Here is a 24,164-nt window from a genome sequence, read left to right as displayed (position 1 = left end):
AATCCATTTAGCCATTCCTGTATTACACAGAAGCTAGTGACATGTTTCATTGATTATAAAATAATGTCTATCACTTACTTGTACTCAGATACCTAACAACCATCTAAATAGATGCCACTAGCAGATATCCCTAATGCAGCCATAGATTCTGTGACAAGACAGATGCATCTGTTGATAGCACCTGTGACAGTGATACTGCAGTTAAGAGTTGTGGAGCTATGTGGTAAATTGCAGAATTATAAGATAAATTGTATTTATTATGAACTTCATGACCTCATTTGGACTCTATCGCTAATCCATTTTTGCTTCCTCATATTCTTGACCAGTTTTCAAGTAGTTGTTAAAGGGAAAGAACATCCTCCTTACTCAAGAAACTGTGCATTTTGAGCCCATAATATGAAGTTCATAAAACAAAACATTTGACTGTGAAATCCAGAATGAAAATTGTTCAGTTCTTACAAGAAGTAAGTTAAAGACTGAACATCTGATAAAATGAATGGGACTAGAAATTTTGTGGTTTATTTTATTGGGAAACAAACTTCACATTTCCATTGGGAGGCAGCATTTACTTCTAGCACTTGTTGAGTGTGGGACACTGAATTTAAAACAGATATTAGTATTATTTATGGAAAAGGTGGTTTAGTTTTGTATATGCTATAAGTTTACTTTCCCTTGCCCCGTTCAGAAGAATCACCTTTGTTTTAGTGAAAATTTATAAGCATCTGCTTCCCATCACTGAGATCAGGACAAATGCTTCAAATAAACATGTAAAGTGCTTTCCTGAATCAAAGTCCTTCTGAGGCCTTTACTATTGGATGGGTATTAAGTAAGTTCCTTGCTTTGTAAGTGGGAAGGTACAAATATAATATCAGAATTCTAAAGCCCTTTTAAATCTAAAACTCTTCTATTATAGAATAGCTTTTTAGTTTGTTTGGAAAGAACATGATGTAAAAAACACATCATAGTGGTAGAAAAAAAAGTATGCCCATTTTGGTGGTGTGATTTATTTAATTGTGGTTCACCACTATCAATTATGTGGTCTCATAAAATTCACACAAGTCCTGGAGCAATACTACACCATCTTGTGTACCATACACATGTATGTATTATGCATAAATTCTCTCTCAGTTCCTACTTCAAGGTAGAAGAAATATTAGAATCCTTCGCTTTAAAAGAAGTTTGATAACATACCTCCCATTGAAAAATGCAAATAATTTCTAAGGGTCTCATTATAAAGTCCCTCCTCCACAATACATGTATCTTGTACTAATATAAAATTTCATTATGTATTTTATATCCATTGCAAAATATTAGAAAATTAAATGCTGCATTGCAAAGAACACAATATCTGTGTAGGACTGGGAGCCAAGTTTCCAACTGCTGTTTTAATTTTCTAGATAACATTTTGTGCGGTGTTAAAATTTCAATCACTGTTATACTAATATAAGGATTTTCTATTAGGATATTTTTAAGCATAGCAGTTTCTACCTGGAAAGTATTTCTAGTTTAGGCTGTTGGGCTAATTAAGGATTCAAGCTGTGCGAGCATTGAAACATCCACATTCTCAGTATTAACGTACAAAGTTCTCACCATTTCCCCTGTCTATTAACCTAAGAGTTCAGTAACATTTCCCAGTGGTATTGTATGGCTAGCTCGGTTCTTCCATTTAGGCTTTGGAAGAACATTGTTTTCAAAAAGTGTTTTACAACTGGAAATAGATGTATCTGCTAAACAGATTCATATTTTCATGATTAGACAGGTGATCTGATCACAAGGTGGAAAAGAGATCATATACATAAACAATGAATTAAAACCCTGAATAGGATTGCTAAGTCTGTTTTTCTAGGTTACAGCTAAATGAAAGCCATTATGTGGGCTTTCAGATAAACTCACAAAGCTCTTATCTATATAAACCTGATAGATCTGCCATTATTCTAGTGACTAACAGAAGTTATATCATTCAGTTTCATTAAAAATGCATTAATCCTTTTTTAGTAACCTTCTTCTAATTCATTGATTCAATTATACAGTGAACAATAAAAATGTTTGGTATAATAAAAATACAGTATTAAAATGTGTTATACACATAAATATTTCATTGCAATGAGATTATTCAGGGTTTTAAAAATATTAACAATATTAATATCATGCTCTGAGACAACAAAGTGTATGTTTTTTCAGCACCTCTGAAACTATATTTCAAAAAGATTAGTCTTTAAAATGAAAGGCCTGAAATGGTTGCTTATAGTATTATTTGCGGTCACTTCATGTACAGACTTCCTGTAAAGTTGGTGACACTTACAAGCATAGGTTGATTAAGGGACAGAAAAGTGTTATAGGACGTATGCGCATATTGCTCGTAAATATTGTGAAGCCAGGCTCCTCTGATGAGATCAACTCCCCCTGAAATCACTGGCCTTTGTACTAAGACTCCCAGGGTTGGACCTTGAGTTGATGCAAGTATTGGGAACATTTTGCTTGGCGGGCGGTATGCAGCATTGTGAGCAACTTTCACAGCAGTGCCAGCTACTGCAAGCGCACTTACACCAGCTAAGTGAGTCAGACCACCGGGACTCCAGTATAGCTCTCGATCTGGCCATTCAGGTAAACCAGTTGGAGTAATTCACCCAAGACTTTAATCAATTTTGACACAGCTAGTACTTTTTATCGTTTTGTATTTGGGTTTCTTAATTAGTTTTTGTGGTAGGAGAGCAAAATATTGTTGGTTGTATTATATGTATTATCTCAAATGCCGATAGCCAGGCACGGTTGAGCAGGTTTCTGTGCGAGACAGTCAATGTTGCTGGTTGCTGTGAAAAGCTGGTGTGATTTCTGCAAGTGTTCCAAGACTAGAGGAGAAGAAAGCACTTCATATTTTCATTAGTCATCCCTTTACAGTTTTACTTTTTAATTCTTTCAGCAAAGCAGATTATTAAAAGCAATGACCTGAGGTCTTCATTCAGATATCAGACTTGCAATCCTGTATAATGTGCGCTGCAGGGCAGAGGTCACACCGACGAGTCTGTTAATGTAGTCACTCTGGGATAAGATCAATCTCCATACTTCACCATATTGATCTAATAGCTCATTGGCACTTCCCTCTTTGAATTGATTAGCTCATGTGTAAAAGGAGATTGATGGGTTTCTGACCCTGAGGAGTCTGTCAGGGGCACACCCATGGCAGGGGAAGTGGATGTTTTTGCTGCTTCATTTGGGTGGCTCATTATGTGGATGCCTCATGGGGAATAAGGGTCATAACATTGTTTTATGAATTATTTACAACAAAATATCAGGGTTTTGCTTCATTTGGTGCTCTACCTGTATTGAATCCATTCTAAACACAGCATGAAGAAATACACATGAATGGCCAATTGTACCAAATATTTTCCTAAAGGGAACCACCACATATAAGTGACCTTAAAAAGCAATTTTACTAATATAAGGTAATCGTAATAGATATGAGGGTAGGAATAGACTTCATGGGTCATCTAGTCCATTCCCCTTATGCAATGACAGAATATTGATGATATCTAGAAATGAATTACATTTTAATTGCATATTCTGGTTAAGTACTCACAGTGAATCTAGTTCAGACATCTCAGGGAACTTCATATGCACACTGTACTGTAGAAAGAGGCAATTTGCATGCAACACGTGAGCTAAAAAATAAACTATGCACATTTCTCCATTGTTAAAAGTAACCTAAAAAACCCAGATTCAACTCCATTTATCAAATAGTCATATATTTGCAAAATGCATATATTTGACACAGTAGATTGGATTTTGGTGCTGTGTGTGCTCATGCAAGAGGAAGTATAAAAGGAGCTGTCGCCAGAAGCTGAATTTAGAAGTTGGCTTATGTTAGGTTGTACTTAAAAAATGTGTGCATTATCAGACCCTTCACAGATAAAAAGCAATAAAACTAAGGACTGGCTCCTTGAAGTCTTCTTTTGAAGCCCAGGCATTTTTGTATTTCTGTCTGCATATGAATTGTAGAATCAGTCTCAAAGACATTTATAATGAAATAATTTCTTATATACCATCAAAGCTCAGGATACTGTATGATACCATACCTAGGATGGTGTTACATAGGATGTCAGGTTATATGGTTATGCCACAGTACAAAAATATTGAGCAAAATATTCTCATGGTGTTGTTAAGCTGATGCTTATATTTATGTAAGGAGACAGTGTGCTTCACTAATAATATCTTGTTGCATTATTTAACTGGACAGTCTGGCTTTATGTGGGGGCTTGGCAGTTTAAATTGAAGGACAGATAATTTTATTTACAGAGAAGTGTCCATGTATGCTCCATGCAGTCAGGCAACCCTTTTCTACTACTAGATTTACGGTAACATAAACATGTACTGCATAAAAACATAGTAATAGGCAGTCCCTTCCCTAAAGACCTTATATTTTAAAAGAAAGAGACCCTTAGGCAGATTAGTTAAAAAAAAGGAGAGCGCCAAAGAGAGAATTCAATCCATTACCTGTCAGTGAAATGGTGCTGGATATTTGTATAATCTTGCACTCATTTATACTTCTAAATCATTCAGGCTATTTTATATACAAGGAAAATTGCCCGGGTATAGACTTATGTAGCCATACTAAAAAAAGTTCTAATACACCTCAGGAGAGCTTATTGGAGGCAGAGTCACGATGCACTTCCCTTTGATAAGTCTGGGAAAAATCTTCTTATATTTGGGTATCAAAGTAATATTTTAGTCATGGTAAGTCTTCAAAAAGAAAACTCATATTAAACTTAATTACAAACCAAAGTAACTGGTACTCAGACCTAGATTAGTAGTAGATTGCCAGACTCTTGAACACAAGCCATGCAAAAAATGATTTTTTTGGAGAAAATTTTGCCATTTTATTACAAGCTCTTGCCTATTGACCAAGTTTCTGCCAGTCTGATTAAAACATAGCTCCCACAGTTGTGGTGCACTCGTGGGTGAATGGGAGATGAGCAGAGCAACCTGATTTTGTTGCTCATCACCCCTGCTGTCATTCAGAAATGAGCTAAGAAAAACCTAATAAATTAGAAGTACAGACTGTCTCCCTTTTTCCTAAACTCACAGCTAATTTTCTATTGCATACAGACATGTAGGAACCCAATTTAGAGACTCAAAATTTTGATACCTGTGTCCAGCTGTGACAGCAGAGAAAGTCAGAGGCTGGCTGAGCCGTGTCACAGTCCACAGTCATTTTTACGTGTAAGGTTCCTGCTCATTCTGTGGTTTGTACTGCAAAAGTTCTTCTCATCAACATAACAAGCAGCCCCAATAAAATCAGTTTCTTCAAGGATCTTTTTAAACATTAATATTAATCCTAACTGCAGTGCTAATGTCTGTATGGCACCTGGGCAGAGTGGTGACAACCTTATTTTAATGGTACTTCAGAGATTTCCAAATTAGAATACAGGAAACAGGAAGTGGGAATAAATGAAACAAAGCCAAATAAAAGGATAAATGGAAAAAAATATTTTAATAGACATTTGCCTATTCCTTAAACATTCATTCAATCAACACTTCCTGTGATTTTTAATAGCATGGCTCTGTCTGCTCTTTTACACTTGACTGTGTCTGGAAAGGAGCTGATTTTTTTTGAAGATGATGTTCACAGTTGAAAGGGTTTAGCTAGATGGTAGTAGCTGCATGCCAAGAGCCTCCTGCAATGCTTTTAAGATGTAAAGAGATGTACTAAGTCTTTTGGGTCATTCCCATGTACAGTAGCTCATTGGCTCATGCATCACTGGTTCTCACTACTTCTCCACAACCTTCTTGTATGACTTCAGCTTCCTTTGGTGGTGTTTTTAAGCAACTTTTTCTATCAAGTCAGATGGATACTGGTTTAATACATGATAACCCCTGTCCATAATGCTGAATTTGCTTTCGCTTTCTCCCTTATCATTGGGCCTTCTTTCTCATTTAATCTCTGCCCCAGTTACTGCTGCAGCCTTTGGGATGTAAGACAACCTTTCTGTGTTTTTTTCTTCATCAGTACACCATCTCCTTTCACATCTTGACTGAAGATACTGTTTCTCATAATTTCTTACCACTTTTGCTGTGGCTTTTTTTGGCTGTTCTATCACAAAACAGAGGAAAACACAGTGGAATACATTTGTATGGCGAGTGCAGTGTTTTACAAGAACACCAGCCTCTATTGCCAAAGGTGTATTACAGGTGACTTTCTGTCCTGTTTAGCACGCTACAGCTCCCAGTCTTGAGACTTCAGATCCATATGTTTCAGTGATTCAAGTATAGGCAGAAGGAAATACCTGCCCTTACATAGTTGGATGTTTGTCAAAAGTATTAAGAGGACTATGAAAAGTAAAATATAAACTAACATATTTTAATTCATGAAAAAGATTGCAATGCTGTGCAATCAAAAGATAAAGAACATTTAATATACAAAACTGCTGATTTGATGATAACTACTAATGGTATGGAACATCCAATGTATTAGATTCTTTGTGTGGTTCATCAGTGTCCAACCCTTGGTATCACTAATACTTACCTGGAAAATTATTATACTCTCATTTACACTGCTGTAATGTTAAAGTAACTCTTTTTTAGTCATGACATCAGAAGATTATTTGCATATTCCCATCGGTGTAACTGTGAATACAGTCCTATCCTGTGTACACAAACCAACCTTTGTAGGTGTCACCTGTTAAAAGAGTAAGGTTATACTTCTCTAATGGCTTGCCTTTTTCCCATACTTCACACCCCTTTGAACAGCTGTACTGGAAACAAATGCAAACCCTATTAAACAGAAGAGTAACCACATAGTGTAATTTAAACAAAAGCCAATTTAAGTAACTGTCCTGGTTTCAGCTGGGACAGAGTTAACTGTCTTCCTAGTAGCTGGTACAGTGCTATGTTTTGAGTTCAGTATGTGAAGAATGTTGATAACACACTGATGTTTTCAGTTGTTGCTCAGTAGTGTTTAGACTATAGTCAAGGATTTTTCAGCTTCTCATGCCCAGCCAGGGCACCTGACCCAAACTGGCCAACAGTGTATTCCATACCATGTGACGTCCCATCTAGTTTAGGAACTGGGAAGGGGGGGGTAGGGAATCGCCGCTCTGGGACTGGCTGGGTGTTGGTCAGCGGGTGGTGAGCAATTGCCCTGCGCATCATTTGTACATTCCAATCCTTTCATTATTGCTATTGTCATTTTATTAGTGTTATCATTATCATTATTAGTTTCTTTTCTGTTCTGTTAAACCATTCTTATCTCAACCCACAAGTTTTACTTCTTTTTCCCGATTTTCTCCCCCATCCCACTGGATGGGGAGGGAGGGAGTGAGCGGCTGCGTGGTGCTTAGTTGCTGGCTGGGGTTAAACCACGACAGTAACTCTTGTGTTAATGCATGCAAAAAACAGTGTTCTGGGGCATGCAGCACTTGAAAGAACAGGACCCTAAGTGTGTTGAGAGATTACTCTGCCTGCCTGTTACCATATTAAAAAGTCTTTCTGAAAACAGCATGTCTCTTGTGTCACAAGTTAAAAATATTTTCCATATTATACTTAGTTGATTGAGTTTTAATAGAATATTTATTTTGTGGAAGACAAATCTAGTTCTTACTAGGACTTTGTCTTTAATATTAACAATCCACTCCTGTGTGTTGTATTGATCTCTGTTGAAATTTGATGTTACTGTTTTCTAAGAAATTTTACAAATGAGAACTAATGTAGGAGGTAAAGTTTACCCATAGACTCTTAGAATAAGTGTCAGCTGGAAAAATGGGGTAGCTGTAAGAAAAATGAAAACATAATTTATCCAGTAAATCACCAAACAGGAAAGAAACGTTACATATTAGAAATCCTTTCAGATGATACTAAAATACGTGTGACTTGGAGAAGACCACAGAGACTTTAATCGAAGGCTGCTATACAATAGAGTGAAACTGCTGATTCAATATATTGAGAATAAATTCACCAGCAGTACCATAAAATTTACGACTCAGTCTTGTCTTCTGATTCCCCAGAGGATATCACTGTGCATCCTAAAAAGAAGATCAGACCTGCAATGCTAACGATGAATTGAGTGGGCCTAATTCTGATTTTGTTTATGTGGAAGTCAAAGGACTTATGTTCATGCAAGTTAAGAGTTAAGAATATGGCCCAGAACATTTTTGCGGTTAGTTTGTTGACATCAGAAAAAACAGGTGTATTTCTGGAGTAATTCAAGAGAACAAAACAGCTCTAGTACCAAAATTGCTACACAAACTACATAGCTTTATCTGATTTTTTAAAACTTCTAGACCCAACTATGCATAAACTTATGTTGCACTGACATCAGTAGAGATACTCACAGGAGTAGGATTTTGAAGGTCAGTTCTATGTGTCCAGTCCTGAAGAAGGCACCTCTTTCTTCACCCTGTGAAACAGATGCTGAGAAGAAGAATTAATTTTCCTCTTCCCTTATCTTTGCATTCACTTTGACAGGGAAGAAGCACTGCATTGTAAGCAAAATTTTCAGTTGGGACTAAAAAGAAATCCTTTTCTTATTTTCAGTTAAAAAAAAAAACAAACAACACCCAAAAAAGAACATAAGAAAAACACATTTATAATTCATCAGAAATAATGCTGACTGCAAAATACTGTCATTTTCATGCAGTTTGCACAGAGATAAATGTGAGGAAAAGAAAAAAATATAGGAGTTTTATATGTTGCATTTGACGCACTGTATAATATATATATATTTATATACACACACAAAGTTTACTGTAACAGTCCTTTCATCTGATGTTTGAAGAACTGAGATTTGTCATTTACCTTCTCCTTAATAGAGGGGAATACTGTCTAAATGGAGTCCAAAGATCCATAAAAGAAGAGAGGTCTAATTTTTGAGTAGGATCACCATCTGCTGCTTGCCCATACTCCCTTCAGCAATCTGAGGTCCCTAGACTCACGCACCTTGTGTTATATTCCTGCAGGAAAACAGGATGAGTGTGAACTGTTGCTCAAGGCTGCTTTTTATTAAAGTATTTTAACTCAGTGGAAGATTAGCACTGAAACTGATAAATGGCTGGTCACTGCTGCTTTGATCCCTCTTTCACAGTGATCTTACACGTAGCTGTCCAGGGACATGCAAGGGGAGAAGCTGTTGCAAAGCCATCGCTCTTCCCGTGTGTGTTTGCTAAGCAGAAAACCCCACAGGCCATTCAGAGCATGGGCACCACATGTGCACTGCTTCACATTTTGGAAGGGTAAAAGTGTGGGCATTTTCAAAGGTATAATGTTGCTTTGTGCTATGAATTCCTTATCTATGTCCTTTGAAAAACTGAAAAGTGGCTTGACATTCCAAACACTAATAGTTCCATGAGCAGGGAGTTAATGAAGTGTTTTCATCCTTCTCTCTTCCTCTCTCTCAGTTCTCTGCAGTTGAATAAAGGGTGAGCATATTAGCCTTTCTTTCAGCATGGTACGCAGCAGTTACTTTCCTCTATCTGGATACTGATTCACGCAAGGCATATAAGAATTTAACGTCTTGGATAGATGAACTCCCTGTTGAAATAAGCAGGCTGGTGGATTCAGAAGTTATTAAAGGAAGAGGTATATGCACACGCACACACGCGCTGACACACACCAAGTAAAATTGCACCTTTATAACAGCCTCTTTACATGCTCTAAAGGAGCAGGCAAAGGTACACACTGAAGTATTTCTATATTTCCTTTTAGTTTTAAATCACGAAAAAAATGTAAAATGCTACAAAACTTGGACAGGCAATAGGACAGTTGTCTAACCCAACATGGGCTTGTAAAGATCACTCCCTGCCTTTACCTAGAAATTTAGTATAACACACTGGTTTCTAGTAAAGAGCTGGAACAATCATAGTTAATATTAAATCATTCTTTCTTGAACTTTGTAGCATTTTATTACTGAGGTTATAGGCAGTAATCACATTTTATTCGGGCATTCACTGAGTCTGAAAGTTATGTGCATTTACTTTTAAAACTGCATTGGCTGTTACCTGCTGCTTTTTGACAGCAACCTTGCACAGGACATTTCCCACTGTTAGCAGCAACCCATCTGGAGAGCCCAAATCCTTCTCTACCTATGTAACAATTTGGAAACCATGCATCCATTCAGGAGTAACAATTAGCCTCTGGAGTGCATTTGTCTTATAAAACTTTTATTTGGGGTGATTTGCTTCACTATAGCATAAGAAAAATGGAGTAACAACTCAAGCTGTATGTCTGCAATGACTTGTGAGTGATCTCCTAACTATATTTGAAAGAAAGTTCAACCATCTCTTGAACCCATATGCTTCAAGCTGAGCAATTCAGACAGATGTTTAATCACTTCATGTTCAGTAGGAAATGGCTATTCAATGGCCGTGGAATTTAAAAGTGGCACTATGAGGTGAATGCTTCATGTTACTTCTATATTGGCATTCCCTTTTAGAAATATAAGTAAAAACAATTCAGCTGAATCCAACATGGTTTTATCACATAAATTTCAATCATTGTATTTTAATTTTTTAATCATTAGATACCCTTTTAAATTTTTTGTGGCAGAAAAGCCCAAATCTATAGTGCAAGTTGATGCAAATGGAAAGAGATGAAAAAGGATTCTCCAGCTTCTCAGAAAGGGAGGTGTAGACTGGGTAAAAGGTGAGTGCATTGTTTAACTGAATCTGCAGCAATAATTACAAGGAAAATATTTAACTTAGAGCAACACAAAAAAAAAACCATGACCCTGAAACTTTTAACAGGTAGTTCATCAAAAGTCAGGATGAAAATACCTCTTCAGAAGAAAAATTGTAATAAATCTGCAGTTGTTGGTTACAGTATGCTAAATATTGTGAAACACTTTCTTAAAAGAAAGACACAGTGTGGTTTTGATAAGATTAAAGTGCATTTCAGCAAAGCGTACACATTATTCTTCATTTTACTGTTTGGCAATTTCAGTGTTCTTCTTCAGAGAAAACAAAAGCTTACAATGATTAACGTTCTGTGCTGTGGGAAGCATACAGTCTAGAACAATGCTACTCTTGTGTTGCACCAGCCTTCCTCATCTATAACATCAGCACAAATAGTTTTTCAACTGAGTAACCAGCATTTCTGAGATAAGTCCTTCCTTTAACTACAATTGATAATGCGTGATTGTGTATTGCAGTGTCAACAGAGGCCTCAATGAGCCTGACAGACTTCCACTGAGTCCCGTACCAATAGCTCATGGACCCAGCTGAGTGGGAGTCCAGGGTGTAGCAGACAAATGTGACACTCCCATCCCCAACCTCAGACCATCTTTTTGTCCCGCCAAGAGATAGTGTGTCACCACAGTGCTCAGGATTAGACCTTTACTCTTCAAATTGAGAGTCTATTTCCTCCACTCCTGGAAATACTCTATGTGGCTTGCATTGTATCAGTAAGATAAATTACGCAAACTAACAGTGGCATCTAAATGTATTCTCATGTGTGCCTGTTTTCCAATCTTTATTAGCAGAGAACTCAGAAAAGCGATTTAAAATCACTTTACAATTCTAGGTGGCAGTGGAGGAACTTGGGCATGCCACCAGGGAATTCTGTGTTCAACCTGAATTCAGATATTAAATAGTATGAAGTTCACTGTGCAGATAAGCAATACCACGTGAATCTTTCACAGTGGACACAAAGAAATGTCACAGTTCCACCAGGCTCCATGGTTCTATTAAAGCCCCAGGAAAAAAAGGTCAATGGACTTGTTTGTCTCTCTCTTTTCACAAATCTGATTTTTTTTAAGTTTGAAATGGGGAACACTATTTTGTAATGAAATTGAAGAGTGTAGGGAGCATAGTGACCCTCCCATGCTTGGGACATAGACTCTTATACTGCGCTGTGACCCACCTTCATCCATTCCTGTCCCAAGACACATGAACTCCTCTCCACCCAGCCATACAGCAGTTCTGCTCCAGTATTTTACTGAGAAGAGCTGGGATGGCCAGTGGCTGGGACAACAAGAGGAGTGTGCAGGCTGCAGCAATTAGGATGGCCAAGTAGTGATTCCCTCCTGGGGTGGGAGAGAAAGGGAGAGCAAGCGTGCCAAAGGTTTCTTTCACAGAGATCACAATACTGAAATATTGTCAATTAATACTGATACTGTGCATGTTTCTACCATGATGTCACTGAAGATATGTTTCCAGATCAACACGGGAAGGACAAAATCTTAAAACCTTACCAGAATATAGTGCATTGCATCCTGCCATCTGCCTGTCCACAAAATATCTGTCAGTGGATATCGCACAGGCAAACTGACTGCGCAGTGTCTCATTCACCATGTCTACCTGTGTCCTGGTTTCAGCTGGGATAGAGTTAATTGTCTTCCTAGTAGCTGGTACAGTGCTATGTTTTGAGTTCAGTATGCAAAGAATGTTGATGACACATTGATGTTTTCAGTTGTTGCTCAGTAGTGTTTAGTCTAAAGTCAAGGATTTTTCAGCCTCTCATGCCCAGCCAGCGAGAAAGCTGGAGGGGCACAAGAAGTTGGCACAGGACACAGCCAGGGCAGCTGACCCAAAGTGGCCAACAGGGTATTCCATACCATGGGACGTCCCATCTAGTATAGGAACTGGGGGGAGTGGGGGTGGGGAATCGCCACTCGGGGACTAGCTGGGTGTTGATCGGCGGGTGGTAAGCAATTGCCCTGCGCATCATTTGTACATTCCAATCCTTTTATTACTACTGTTGTCATTTTATTAGTGTTATCATTATCATTATTAGTTTCTTCTTTTCTTTTCTATTAAACGGTTCCTATCTCAACCCACGAGTTTTACTTCTTTTTCCCGATTTTCTCCCCCATCCCACTGGGTGGGGGGAGAGTGAGTGAGCAGCTGCGTGGTGCTTAGTCGCTGGCTGGGGTTAAACTACGACAACCTGTTTATCTATCAGCATTCCAGATGCTGGGACAGCCTTTTTGCATAACTAGTTACTCTCTTATGTTAGTTTATTCTGGCTATCTTGGTAGTTAGTAGGCAGCACAGTGGGATGGCCCTGAGTTGTTGTGGCAATGGCCATTTGTCTTCCAGCTTGCTACAAGTAGTCCAAACAGCATGAGATACAGGGTTATGGATGACTCCAAATTCTGACATGCTTCCTCGTCCTCACTGTAAGCACAGGTAAACAGGATTTTGGGATAGGAAATAGGGTTTAGCTATTGCCATGTGTTAATGCTGTCAGAAAGCTACTCCTTGCTCCACCTTTGTATCCATACTGTTTGAGAGAGCAGACAGTGCACATGCCCACTTTCACCTCTGGGACTTCTCCTGCCCGTGCTGGCAACAACTGGCATTGTCTGCTTCTCTAACACAAAGTACTTGCTCCTTCTCTGCCCCAGCAGCATCATTTACTGTCACACAAACCCTTTAATTCTGCATCTCATCCAATCTCATCATCACCTTCAAGGTTTTACCCAACATCCAACTTCCCTTATATCTTCTCTCACCGCATTGCCTCCCCATTCCCCTCCTCTAAAGCCTTGTCCTAAGCACTCTCTTTGCTTTCCCTGTCACTTAGCAGCAGTTTTACAAGTGTGATGTTTTACTCCTTTCATACTTGTAACATTATTACTGTATCATGCCACCCTGCATGCAAAAATTATTCCTATTTCTTTCGACTCACACACCCTCTGTTAGCTTCCTCCACATCTTTCCTTAAAAGCCATTTCTTCAGCAACAATTTCCAGTTATGCTATCCCCACTGGTATGTCTTCATCTGAATGCCACTGGTCAGAGAGGACCTAAATTTAACCATCTGGGCACAGTATTCACTCATGTTTTTGCCTGAGGCTAGGTAGCTGTTAAATGGATATAATTTGATAACTTGCTTGGGTAAGACATGAGTTACATTATCCTTGTGTCAATGTTCGCTTATGGCAGGGAGGAGCTGCAAATTTGGGGAGCGTTCTTGCAGCAGCCAGTTGTTGGCCATATGATGTTCAATTTTTATTTATAAGCATTCCCAGTAGTTGGGACAAAGCACACTTTTTTCTTCTTGTTAAAACATTGATAACACTCTTAAAGATATCCACAAACTGAAGAACCTCAAAGCTTAGCCAGTAGTTCAAGTTTACGAGCTTGTTTCTAACTCAGTGTATACCATGACTGAAAATGATGTTGATTATAAGGAAGTCCCAGACTGGAACTAAGTTATCCTAGTGACAGAATCTTTTCTTTTCACCTGCTTACCCTGTTAATGGCGGACTAGCATGCTTTGGCTTTGGAGTCAGAAGATTGAAATCCACAAGGTGCTTTTTCTGCAGAGGACCTTCCTTTTCAGAACTCACTCTCCACTTCGGCCACCAAAACTTAAGCTTCTTTGCCTTCAGGATCAGTTTAAGGCACATACTTGTTTTGGTGAAACGCTGATTTTTTTCACTTTGCCAGATAATAGGCTTCTGCAACTCATTTATTGACACGCCATGGGAACACAAAGGTGCTTGTGTTCTGGCTGAAGTTACACACATCATAAAGTTTACCAGCTCATTCTAACATAAGAAGTGATGTGTTACCGGTTTTGGTTAATGTGATCTATATTGTTTTCTATTTTTCATTTCAAATGCATTAGAAGAGATAAAGTATGTGGTTTTTCCTCATATGCATGCCTTTCAGAAGTAGGCTGGAACTGATCACTTACTTACCCTACATTTTAGTAATCCGTGACCCTCCTTAAAGTCATCTCTTTTTCTTCCTAGTGCAAACTGGGAAGCATTGTGCTGCCCCACCAGCTTTCTTAAAATGGCAAAAGTAGCTGGATCTAATAGTTTTCTGAAGGCAATACTGTGTTTCAGATGTGTATTGTGCTTTGTATGCTATCCATTTTGTAGACTTTCACTGATTAAATTACAGTGAATATGGAGGAGCAGATTTTGTGAACCACTAGCAGATGTTCGCTGTTGCTAGTTTTATGAATCTTGTAGAACAGCAGGAACAGCCTATGTGCAAAACATTTTTTTGTGATTTTGCCATCTCATACTGTTCTCACAGCACTGGCTTGGTAATGATATGATAAAGCTTGGGAGGTAAGCTTTGATTGCAGACTAGCTGCTGTTGGGGCCTTCAGAAAGCCAGACCTGTAAAGCGTAGTTTGTTTTCAAAAGCCTGTGGCTGAGACAGATGGGTTAGCTGGAAATATGTCATTTATAATATAATCAAATGCTTGACCTCTTATTCAGGTATTAGTTGTTATGACATGGATGCTGAACATTTAAACTGCTTCACAGTTCGTTTTGTTCAGATGTAAGCTGCGATAGCTTTGTGTGAAATGCTGATTTTGGATGAAATTATCATGTTAGCATGATTTATTTGATTTTTGCAACACCTTGTTGTACAGAGAGGAAAATGATCATGAAACAGTTTCACATAAAAAGCAAGAGTACTAGAATCTGTAAATTTCAAACGTTTTCTTCAAATAATGCTTTATTTTAAACCTGGCCCAAATTTTGGTAGGGAGTGTATCAATGTGGTAATTTACTGTCCTCTCTTGAGCTAACAAGTCACTTGGTTGAAATGGTTTTGTAGTCAAATACATGTTGTGGGCAGAGGAAGAGATCTTTAATACAGAATCAACCTTGCTCTGTGATCTGAACAGAAATGAATTATCATGGGCACAGACAGCACAGAGATGGAGCAAGGCTGAGTTTGTGATAGCACTAGCTTTGCTTTGACTTAGTAATATATCCATCTACAGAGTCCACACCTCTATCTTTCCTCCCCCTCTTTTGCCAATGGATATGTAGCTTACAGGAGTTATCTAAGCACATATGTGTATTAACTGTGACTGGAGGCAGAACAGCAACTGTGATAAAGGATTATTCTTAATACTGGAAAGCCAAAGCATGCAAAATATTTGAAATATCAGAACTGAGAGTGTTTGCACAATACTAATTCAGCCTTTTTTGTGTGTATGCATTAAAATCTGTTATAACAGAAAAGCAGATTGAAAATAAAATAAGACTAGGACAGCCAATCTTAATACAAGTATTAACTAATTCTGCAGTTCTTGATTTTGTAACCTGAAAATACTATGTTAGCACAGATATTTGGATATAGTTTTCCTTGTTCTTTTTTTAAAAGAGCAAAGCAGGGAGGAAAAAAAATTAAAATTAAAAATCCCAAACCAAAACAACCCCCACATGAAAATTATGTCATCCTCTAGGTAAATCAGTAGTGGGGGGAGTGAGCTATGCAGTTTTCCAGCACAGATACCTGCTGCAGTCACGGAGCAGGCAAAAGCAAGAACTGAGAGTCCTAGTGCAGGCTGTGCAGGAGAAGTGATCTGCTGTGCACAGATTCTTCTGCTCTTTTGTCCCCACTGGCTTTGTCCTAATCTGCTCCTGTCCTCTCCTGATTTCATTTGCTTGCATAGTCCAGCAAGAGGGAATAATTTGAGACCGAAACCTAAGGGGGAGAAACTGGGACAAGAACAGTTGGGAGAAGACTGTCGGGGGGGAAGAAGGGAAGTTAAGATGAATGAAGGAGGCAAACAGACTTCGCCATTTAAGATGTTAAAGTCTGAGCTATATGGCTAGTGACTGGAAAGAGGGAGACAATGCTAGGTAACTTTCACAGGTGACACTACAAAAATCTATTAGTAACAAACTTCCTTCTCTACCACACAACCAGAAAACAAGCTTGAAAGACTAAAGTTCAAAAATTCATTAGGTTGTAGCTGATAAAATTTGAAAACATCTATTGCATTATCTAATTCAGTTCATGCAAGATTGCTCCTTTTAACGTGGTTTTGTGTGCATTATGAAATCTAGTTCTAAAGCAATTGAAACTTAGAACCCCTGAAAAACAATTTCAATAGTTCCATGTCTCAGAAATTCTAGGCATTTCTCTACTTTAAATATTCTCTTTGCTAATTTCTTTTTTACTTCTGCTAATTTGTAGCATTTTTAATCTGTTCAGCAATTGCTGTCTATGCAGGTTCTTTTTAACTGTATACGTGCTATTACCACATCTGCACCAGACACTTAATTGTAGCAAGGCTAATGTACGCATCTCTTAACTCTTTCAAGACACATGTCTGAAGTCAAAGACTTTGTTTGATTTTTGGAAGAGATCAGTAAGTTCAGTAAGAACAGGTCCAAAGGATATTGATACTTAGAAGGACTTAAATTCATAGTCTGTCTTCCACTAATTTGTGAATTTTTTTTCCCCCATTTCCATGGAAATCTTAATTATTTTTCAGTCTTTAAAGTAAATAAAACTGAACGCAATCCAGTCGCAATAGGAATCAGTTTAGTGATATACTTTATTTTCCTATGATATGTACATCTCGTATAACAGCACAAAAACTTCATGTAGGTTGCTTGTGCTGAGTGCCCAGTATGTTCCTTCTATTACCAAATGCAGTCAGTGATATGTCTCACTGCTCACTACTGCCTTGTGCACAGCCATTTCTTGCCCTACCAGTGACACTTAAAGCTGCTCAGCTTCTGTTTATGAAAAAGTTTTCTTCTTTTTTCATAGTACCACAACCATTCTTAGAGGGAGTGTTTACCTCTCTCCACTTTTTCCTTTGCAAGGGACCTATCTCTGACCTGGGCTTGTTGCAGCAATAATGCTCTTGAATCTGTAGATTCCTTAATATTTCCAGAAGCTGAGGTTCAAGGATGAAGAGTATGGGAAAGTTCACATTAGCATTATTTCTGCTATTCTTGTTTTGGGTAAAAATAATATCCCATTTCCATAAACATTTCATAAATATACTATTATTACTATTTTCCATAACAATACCATAGTTCTGCTTTCCTGGAATGTAATCAGTAGTGAATATTCTATACATTTTACGGATAAGGGTTTTAGCAGTGCCCTATTTAGACAGCTAAGAACAGCAATTTTGTGGATGAATAATTTTTGATAGCATTTCTGTTCTCATGAAGTTAATCAGATGCTTGAAGAAGGACAGACTCCATCATGTGATATAAGACTGACTCCCAGAGCGATGCCACCAACGTCTGTGTTTGCTTTACAGGTTGATGACCAAATGAAGTTGCTTCAGAACTGCTGGAGTGAGCTCTTAATTCTAGATCACATTTACCGGCAAGTGGTACATGGGAAAGAAGGCTCCATCCTTCTGGTTACTGGGCAACAAGTAAGTATGTGGGCTCAGAAAAGTATCAATGGCTTTTTAACAATAATTTTCAAAAAAGCAGGAGTTTAACTAGGTCAGAAGCACTCCTGTGTTCTCAGAGATTCTCCACAAATAATGTAGAGAAAATGACTTGTGCACTCTGTTCCTAGTCTGCTGATTACAGGTAAACTTCTAAAAGCAGATACAATCATAAGCACTTTGTTTTGCAAATATACTTGTATATTTCAGTGATTGGAAAAATAGCAGATGAGAAGTGTTTCTTGAGAAGTAGTATTTTCTCGGGGCTGAAATGGTTTCTGACAGCAACAACAACACTCCCAAACCTGATGCTTTAGGTCTAAGCAATTACAGCTTATTTTCCCTTTGGAATTGTGGTTTATTGAAAAGAATCACTAACTGGGTCAGAAACCTAGAGAACCTGCAGCTACTACCTCATAAATATGTTGGATTTAGAGAAGTATGTACATGTGTGAGAAACTGGGCAGCTGAGACATCTAATCCCAGGAAAATTATTCAGTCCATAGGCTATAAATGCAGATATTGTCTCAGATGCACCCTGCAGTTTGTGTACAGGTTTCCAAGGGTTAATTTTCTTCAGGTGTCAGATGCATAGGTGTCCTGAAATGCAAGAGCAATAATGTGACAAATATTAGGAAAACTGTGAGAAAACCCAAAGGAAATAGAAAGTTTTGTCTCCCTCGTACTTTCCAAAGCACAAAGAACTTGACAATAAAATAAGAACCTTATTCTTAAGATTCTTAATCTGGTTTAAACAGAAAAAAAAATAAATCACAGTAGCAAAGAGAAGCAAAGTGTGGCTGAACTTTATGTTCCTGATTCAAAGTGAAAACAAATGATGGCCTATTGGTATATAAGTAGCTGCAAATTGAACTGCCTCAATTCATATGTGTGGGGAAGAGCACCTTTTTCCAAGATACATCATCTGTATCTGCATATTGTGGAATTTGCTTATACCTTTAGTTATAATTTTAAAACTGTAGCCATTTCTTAACACTAAGAACAAGTGTTTATAAGAATCAGAAGGAGAAATAACTGTTTGCATTTATGATTAGAAGGTGTACAGTAGAAGGGAGAAATGACCGACTTGTCCAAGAAAAGAAGTGGGAAAATTCAAATTCTAGCTATAGAACTGACTCCTGCACCTTTGTGGAAAGTCACTAACCTGAGATAAAGTTGTACTCCCTAATTATACGAGCAAAAATTAGTTGCATTACTCTTGATTTATGTTGGTGCTATTGAGAAAATGATTGATCCTCTTTCCATTTCATCATCTGCAAAACATGGACAATTTTACCGGCAATTCTTTTATTTACCACAGAGGGTGCTTGCTTATTCCTTTGTTTATAAAGCTCTAAGTATATTGACGGCTTCCTGTTCCAGAGAGAACTGCTAAATTAGTGTCTCATTTGTTATGTGATTAGCTAGTTTTTAAAGGTACTGAGTGCCCAAGTCCCACTGAAATCATTAGAGACATCTAAATACCCTTAAATTCTAGCAATTGTCCCCATTTTCCCACAGTAATAATTCTTACCTCATTAGCCACTTTTATCTTTTCTTGCAAAAAAACCCAGCTGTACATGAACTCAAGGCAAAACACAGCATTTAATCACTGTTAGACAACAGGTAGCAGGATGCTTATTAAATATACTGCTTACAAATCATCAGCTGGTTTTGGAAGTTGTATATTTCCAGGCAGAATTATAGTCTCTGGCTAAATTAAAACCTGGCTAAATTGGACTGATCGCATCTGTCTTTGCCCCAGGTTTGTCAAATAGGTTTAATACATCCTCTTCTCAATGTAATTTCACATTCCTATGCCAAAGTTTGTCCTTTTGAGATCGGTGCAAGCACCCCCAGAGTCTCCTGTCATCTTCTGTACATTCCTCTTTGCACTTAGGCTGCTTGGAGATCAAGGAGCCATATTACAAGAACAGCAAACAAGAACACTAAAGTCAGTCCCTTCCTTATGGATGGACTCCTTTCCATTTCACGCTAGCTAACAGCTGGAAAACATACTTGCATGTATGCACCACAGTTTCTCCTTGAGAAACAGGGAGACACCAGACCTGAAGTAAATATGCACTCTCCGGCTGCTGTTTTTGAAACTGGAACAAGTCTGAAATCTACATGTAATGCCACTGTATTGTCCTGATTTCATTCAGCTCTGGTCCCTGTCATCCTAGATTAAAAGTCAGATTGCTTACAGAGTGGGCATAGCTGCACTGACTGCGCCTGCTCTCTCTGGGCTGTGCATTGCACACGTGCTTATGGAAAGACTGCTGGTAGTTGAGGTATTGCAGAAGTGCCACTACTATGCCAGTACATGAGTTGTATGCAATTTGTCATTCAAAAGCATTTACTTTAAAATATCATCCATTTAAATGATTTTCATGGGTGAAAATCATTCATTGAAGAACCTCTTTTATTTAGAAGGACAAAGCTGGGTGAGCTAAACAGGAAGTTTAAAATATCTAGAATTGCCAGAGTCACAAATCTTAAAAGCACAGAATAATCCAGGCTGGAAGCGATTTTAAGGAGTCTCTAGTCCAACCCCTTGCTCAAACAAGGTTTCTCAGGGCTTTGTCCAGTTGGACTTTGAAAACCCCCAAGGATGGAAACTGCACAACCTCCCTATGCAGCCAGCACCACTGCCTGACAATCTTCATGGGGAGAAAGTTTTTCCTTAGTTCTGGTCTAAATCTCTTTTGTTTCAACTTATACCCCATGCTGGTCACTCTGCTCCTCCTTGAGCTCTGCTGCACAGCACAGAGCCTGGGAAGACCTTGTTGGTAAAGACTGAGGCAAAGCAGCACTGAGAACCTCCGTCTGGTCTGTGTTTGCTGCCACTGTGTTTGCTTCAGCTGCTGAATACTGCCTTTTTGCATTGTAGCTCAGTTGTGAGTTACTTGTTTAGCCAAGCTGATCCAATACAACTGCTTCTTTTCATGTCAAGATGGACCATCTTGGCAGCATCGACTCAGTTTGTTGTCATTCTAAGACACAACGTGAGTTTGAATGTATTTATGAAAGGACAATTATGACTGTGTCTGTCTCCTCTGTATTAACTGTAAAATAATTCTGGGAAGCCACACTTCTAGACCCAGGCATTATGAGTCTTTGCTGTTGCACTACATGCTGCATACTTTCTGGTTGCTGCCCTGATCCTTTCAGTTTCTCCAGTAGAGAAAGGGAAATAACCATGCCACCATCTCATAAAAATTAATTGATTAAGGTGTGGAAAGCACTCTGACAATTCTGATGAAAAGTGCTGTAGAAGTTTTTATTTACTGCTACCAGCAAAGCACTATGAGCAAAATTACAGTCAATCATCTGGCTTTCAAAGATATTAACTTTAAACTGAGGACCTGAGCTAGATAGCCTACTTTATTACCTGAGAGATCATGATTATTGTCACAAGCTAGCAAATTTAAGACCTCAGAAGCCTCACTCCTTGCTTTCCTTAATATATCCCTCCATAAAAGCTACTCATAAACACAGTCCTTTTTACAATCACAATCACAATCAAGGGGGAAGCTGTAAGGGGGGAACTTATCACCACTTAATTAGAACATACCTGCTTTCTCCACTTAGGCTGCACAGCCTCTGTTCCTCAGACACAAAAGTCAAACTTCATCCAGCTCTCCAGGGCCACACCGCTGTCAGTTCTATACTAGGTATCTAAAATGGGCTAGTGGTTAGGAGCACACTCGATAATTTTCAAATGCATTGGCTCAAAACCCATTACCTTAGGGCATTCCTATCACATTTCCATACATCTACATTTCCCTCAAGCCACTGGCTTATGAGTTTTACCCAGTGTCAATCCACTGTTCCCACTTTGATGGGGAAAAAGTGCAGTCAGCAACAAGCAACAGTAAGCATTGGCCCTTGCACAAAAAAAAGACTTCTATTTTATTTTGTTATTTGTTGGAGTTTCATAAATGAAGCTCTTTTGTGTGTATGTGTTTCAAGAAAGCCCTTTTTTCAGATCATTACAATTCCTCAGCAGTTCCTCAGAAACAAGTTCCTCCCTATGCTGCACACTTCATTTTCTGCACTAAGTACTGCCCCTCAGCAGTAGCAATTACCATTTCAAAAGGAAATAAAGTAGCACAAATGCATTTTACAACTCTCCAAATTTCATAATAGAAAACAGCTAAGGAGTGATTTGCAATGTGGTGGTTTATTGTAAATCATTGCCAATATGCTCTCCACATGCCAAGTTTTGTAGGCTTGCCATGTGGCATGTAATTTTAACAGACCATTTCTAATTACAGGACTTTAATTCCTCCAGCTTGAGCACTTTCCTTTGTATCTTCCACACCAGCAATACGCTGCCAGCTTCCAAGATCCAGCACACACAAGGCAGATACTAAAGCTCTGTACAGAATATCATTGTTCTTGCATTTTCACGCAGCAGTCAACACACGAATTGTAGCCTTGGCTGCCCAGACACAAGCTGCTCATTTTGTTCATACCTACACTCTACTCATTGCCAAATATTCCCTCTGCTGAGTTTGGTCAAAGCCTTTCAGATTAAAAAGGCTGTCCAAACCCATGCCTAAATCTGAGATTTTTTTGAGACTGTTGAAACTACTGACTTAAAGTCATCACACAAATACATCTTTCCACCTGGATTTGTATTCTAAAGCATAGCACCAGAGAAGAGCATGAGAGAGAACCAAGATCTTGACAGTGTTGTGTTTTGAAGCAAATAAAAATTTAACTTCAATTTAGAACAGACTTTGTGGCTTGAACCTCTTGCTAGATGGGATACTTTGTAGATCTTTCAGATGTATGTTATTGAAAGGTGGCGATGTGTGGCCTGGGGCATTTTCTGTGGCAATGTCATCTCTGTTACACTTACCCACTTGCAAAGAATGCTTCTACTCTCCCAATGTTGCTGTATTTGCTGAGGCCTTTGGAGAATCTGTTTGTCTAGGAAACAGACTTGCAAGTTTAAGGTAAGATCACCTTGCCACTGAAAAGCTTCTCAAGAGGCAGCTGAACTTTCAGACTGTGGGCTACAGATGACTGTATCACAAAGAAAGATCACACTTGCAGAAGTATCACTGTTGCACAAAAAGTTACAAGAGTGTTAGAGGAAGGAGTGTCTCCAAAGGACAAGAGAAAGGAGCTGGCAAAAAAAAAAGTAGATAAGGAAACAGGCTTTTTTGTTCATCCTAAGAAATGGCTAAAAAAACATACACTAGTCATAGGGATAGAAAGCTAATGAGTATCTAATGGAAAGCTATTACTTCTTATGTTCTTGGAAATTAGTAATTTTTATTTATATATATATTATTTTTCCATTAGATTTGTAATTGCAGTCAGTGAGGCTTCATAATTGTAGCTGGCAGAAAAGAGGTATTGGCATTGGGGGGCCAAACCTAAAAGTCCTTCCTTACATAGGCAAACACACACAGGATTTGATTCAAGGTGGATAGAAAGGAGGTCAAGCAATCATTATTTTGCTCTTCAGTGTAGTATTTGTACTCTCGTATCCAGTCTTGCACAGTTCCTCACTCTAGTGGTCTCTGCCTAAAGGAAAAGGAAACAAGGTTGTGCTCGTTGTTAAAAGTACCTCACATCTTACGAAGATATTATGCTAGCTGCTTTTAGGGTCTGAACTAGATGTTCTCCATTAAACTTGGTAAAACACATCAAAATTAAGTTATAATCATGAAGTGCCCACTTCAGGTTTGTTCAAATATTCATTAAACATTTTGAGCCTTCCAAGTAGCTGTGGACACACCTGTGAACAAACTGATCCTAATTTACTTTTGCTTTGCTATGTTGCCATGAAACCATAGTAGCACTATGATTTTAAGTCTAAAATTCCAGGTCCAGTTAAAAGTCATGGAGAGGACACCCAACATGAATCCTTGCATGCCAGAACTGTTCCATTTCCCGCATTCTAACTGTTGTGTTCATAGGAAACACATTTCTTTTGTATTCTGTACACATTGCTCCCATAAAGAGAACAAAAGCTATTTGCCTGGAGTCTGGCAGCATTTCTTTAAGGCTCCTAGTCCTCCATACAAGTCCTA

At 38.4% G+C, this 24,164-nt stretch overlaps 1 protein-coding gene across 3 annotated transcripts in view; it reads left to right on the top strand.

Annotated features, from left to right (window-relative positions):
- The window catches only part of NR5A2 (nuclear receptor subfamily 5 group A member 2), an 86,732-nt gene that overhangs the window by 27,747 nt on the left and 34,821 nt on the right, over positions 1 to 24,164 (top strand). For all 3 annotated transcript variants that reach the window (XM_075038861.1, XM_075038859.1, XM_075038862.1), the window contains one exon: positions 17,974 to 18,093. In XM_075038861.1, the coding sequence (XP_074894962.1) occupies positions 17,974 to 18,093 (120 nt within the window). The remainder of the gene's footprint in view (positions 1 to 17,973; positions 18,094 to 24,164) is intronic.

The sequence above is a fragment of the Buteo buteo genome, chromosome 10 (genome assembly GCF_964188355.1).
Source record: "Buteo buteo chromosome 10, bButBut1.hap1.1, whole genome shotgun sequence".
NCBI lineage: Eukaryota > Metazoa > Chordata > Aves > Accipitriformes > Accipitridae > Buteo > Buteo buteo.
Note: the sequence above shows the minus strand (reverse complement) of the source record. Positions and strands in the feature narration are given on the sequence as shown.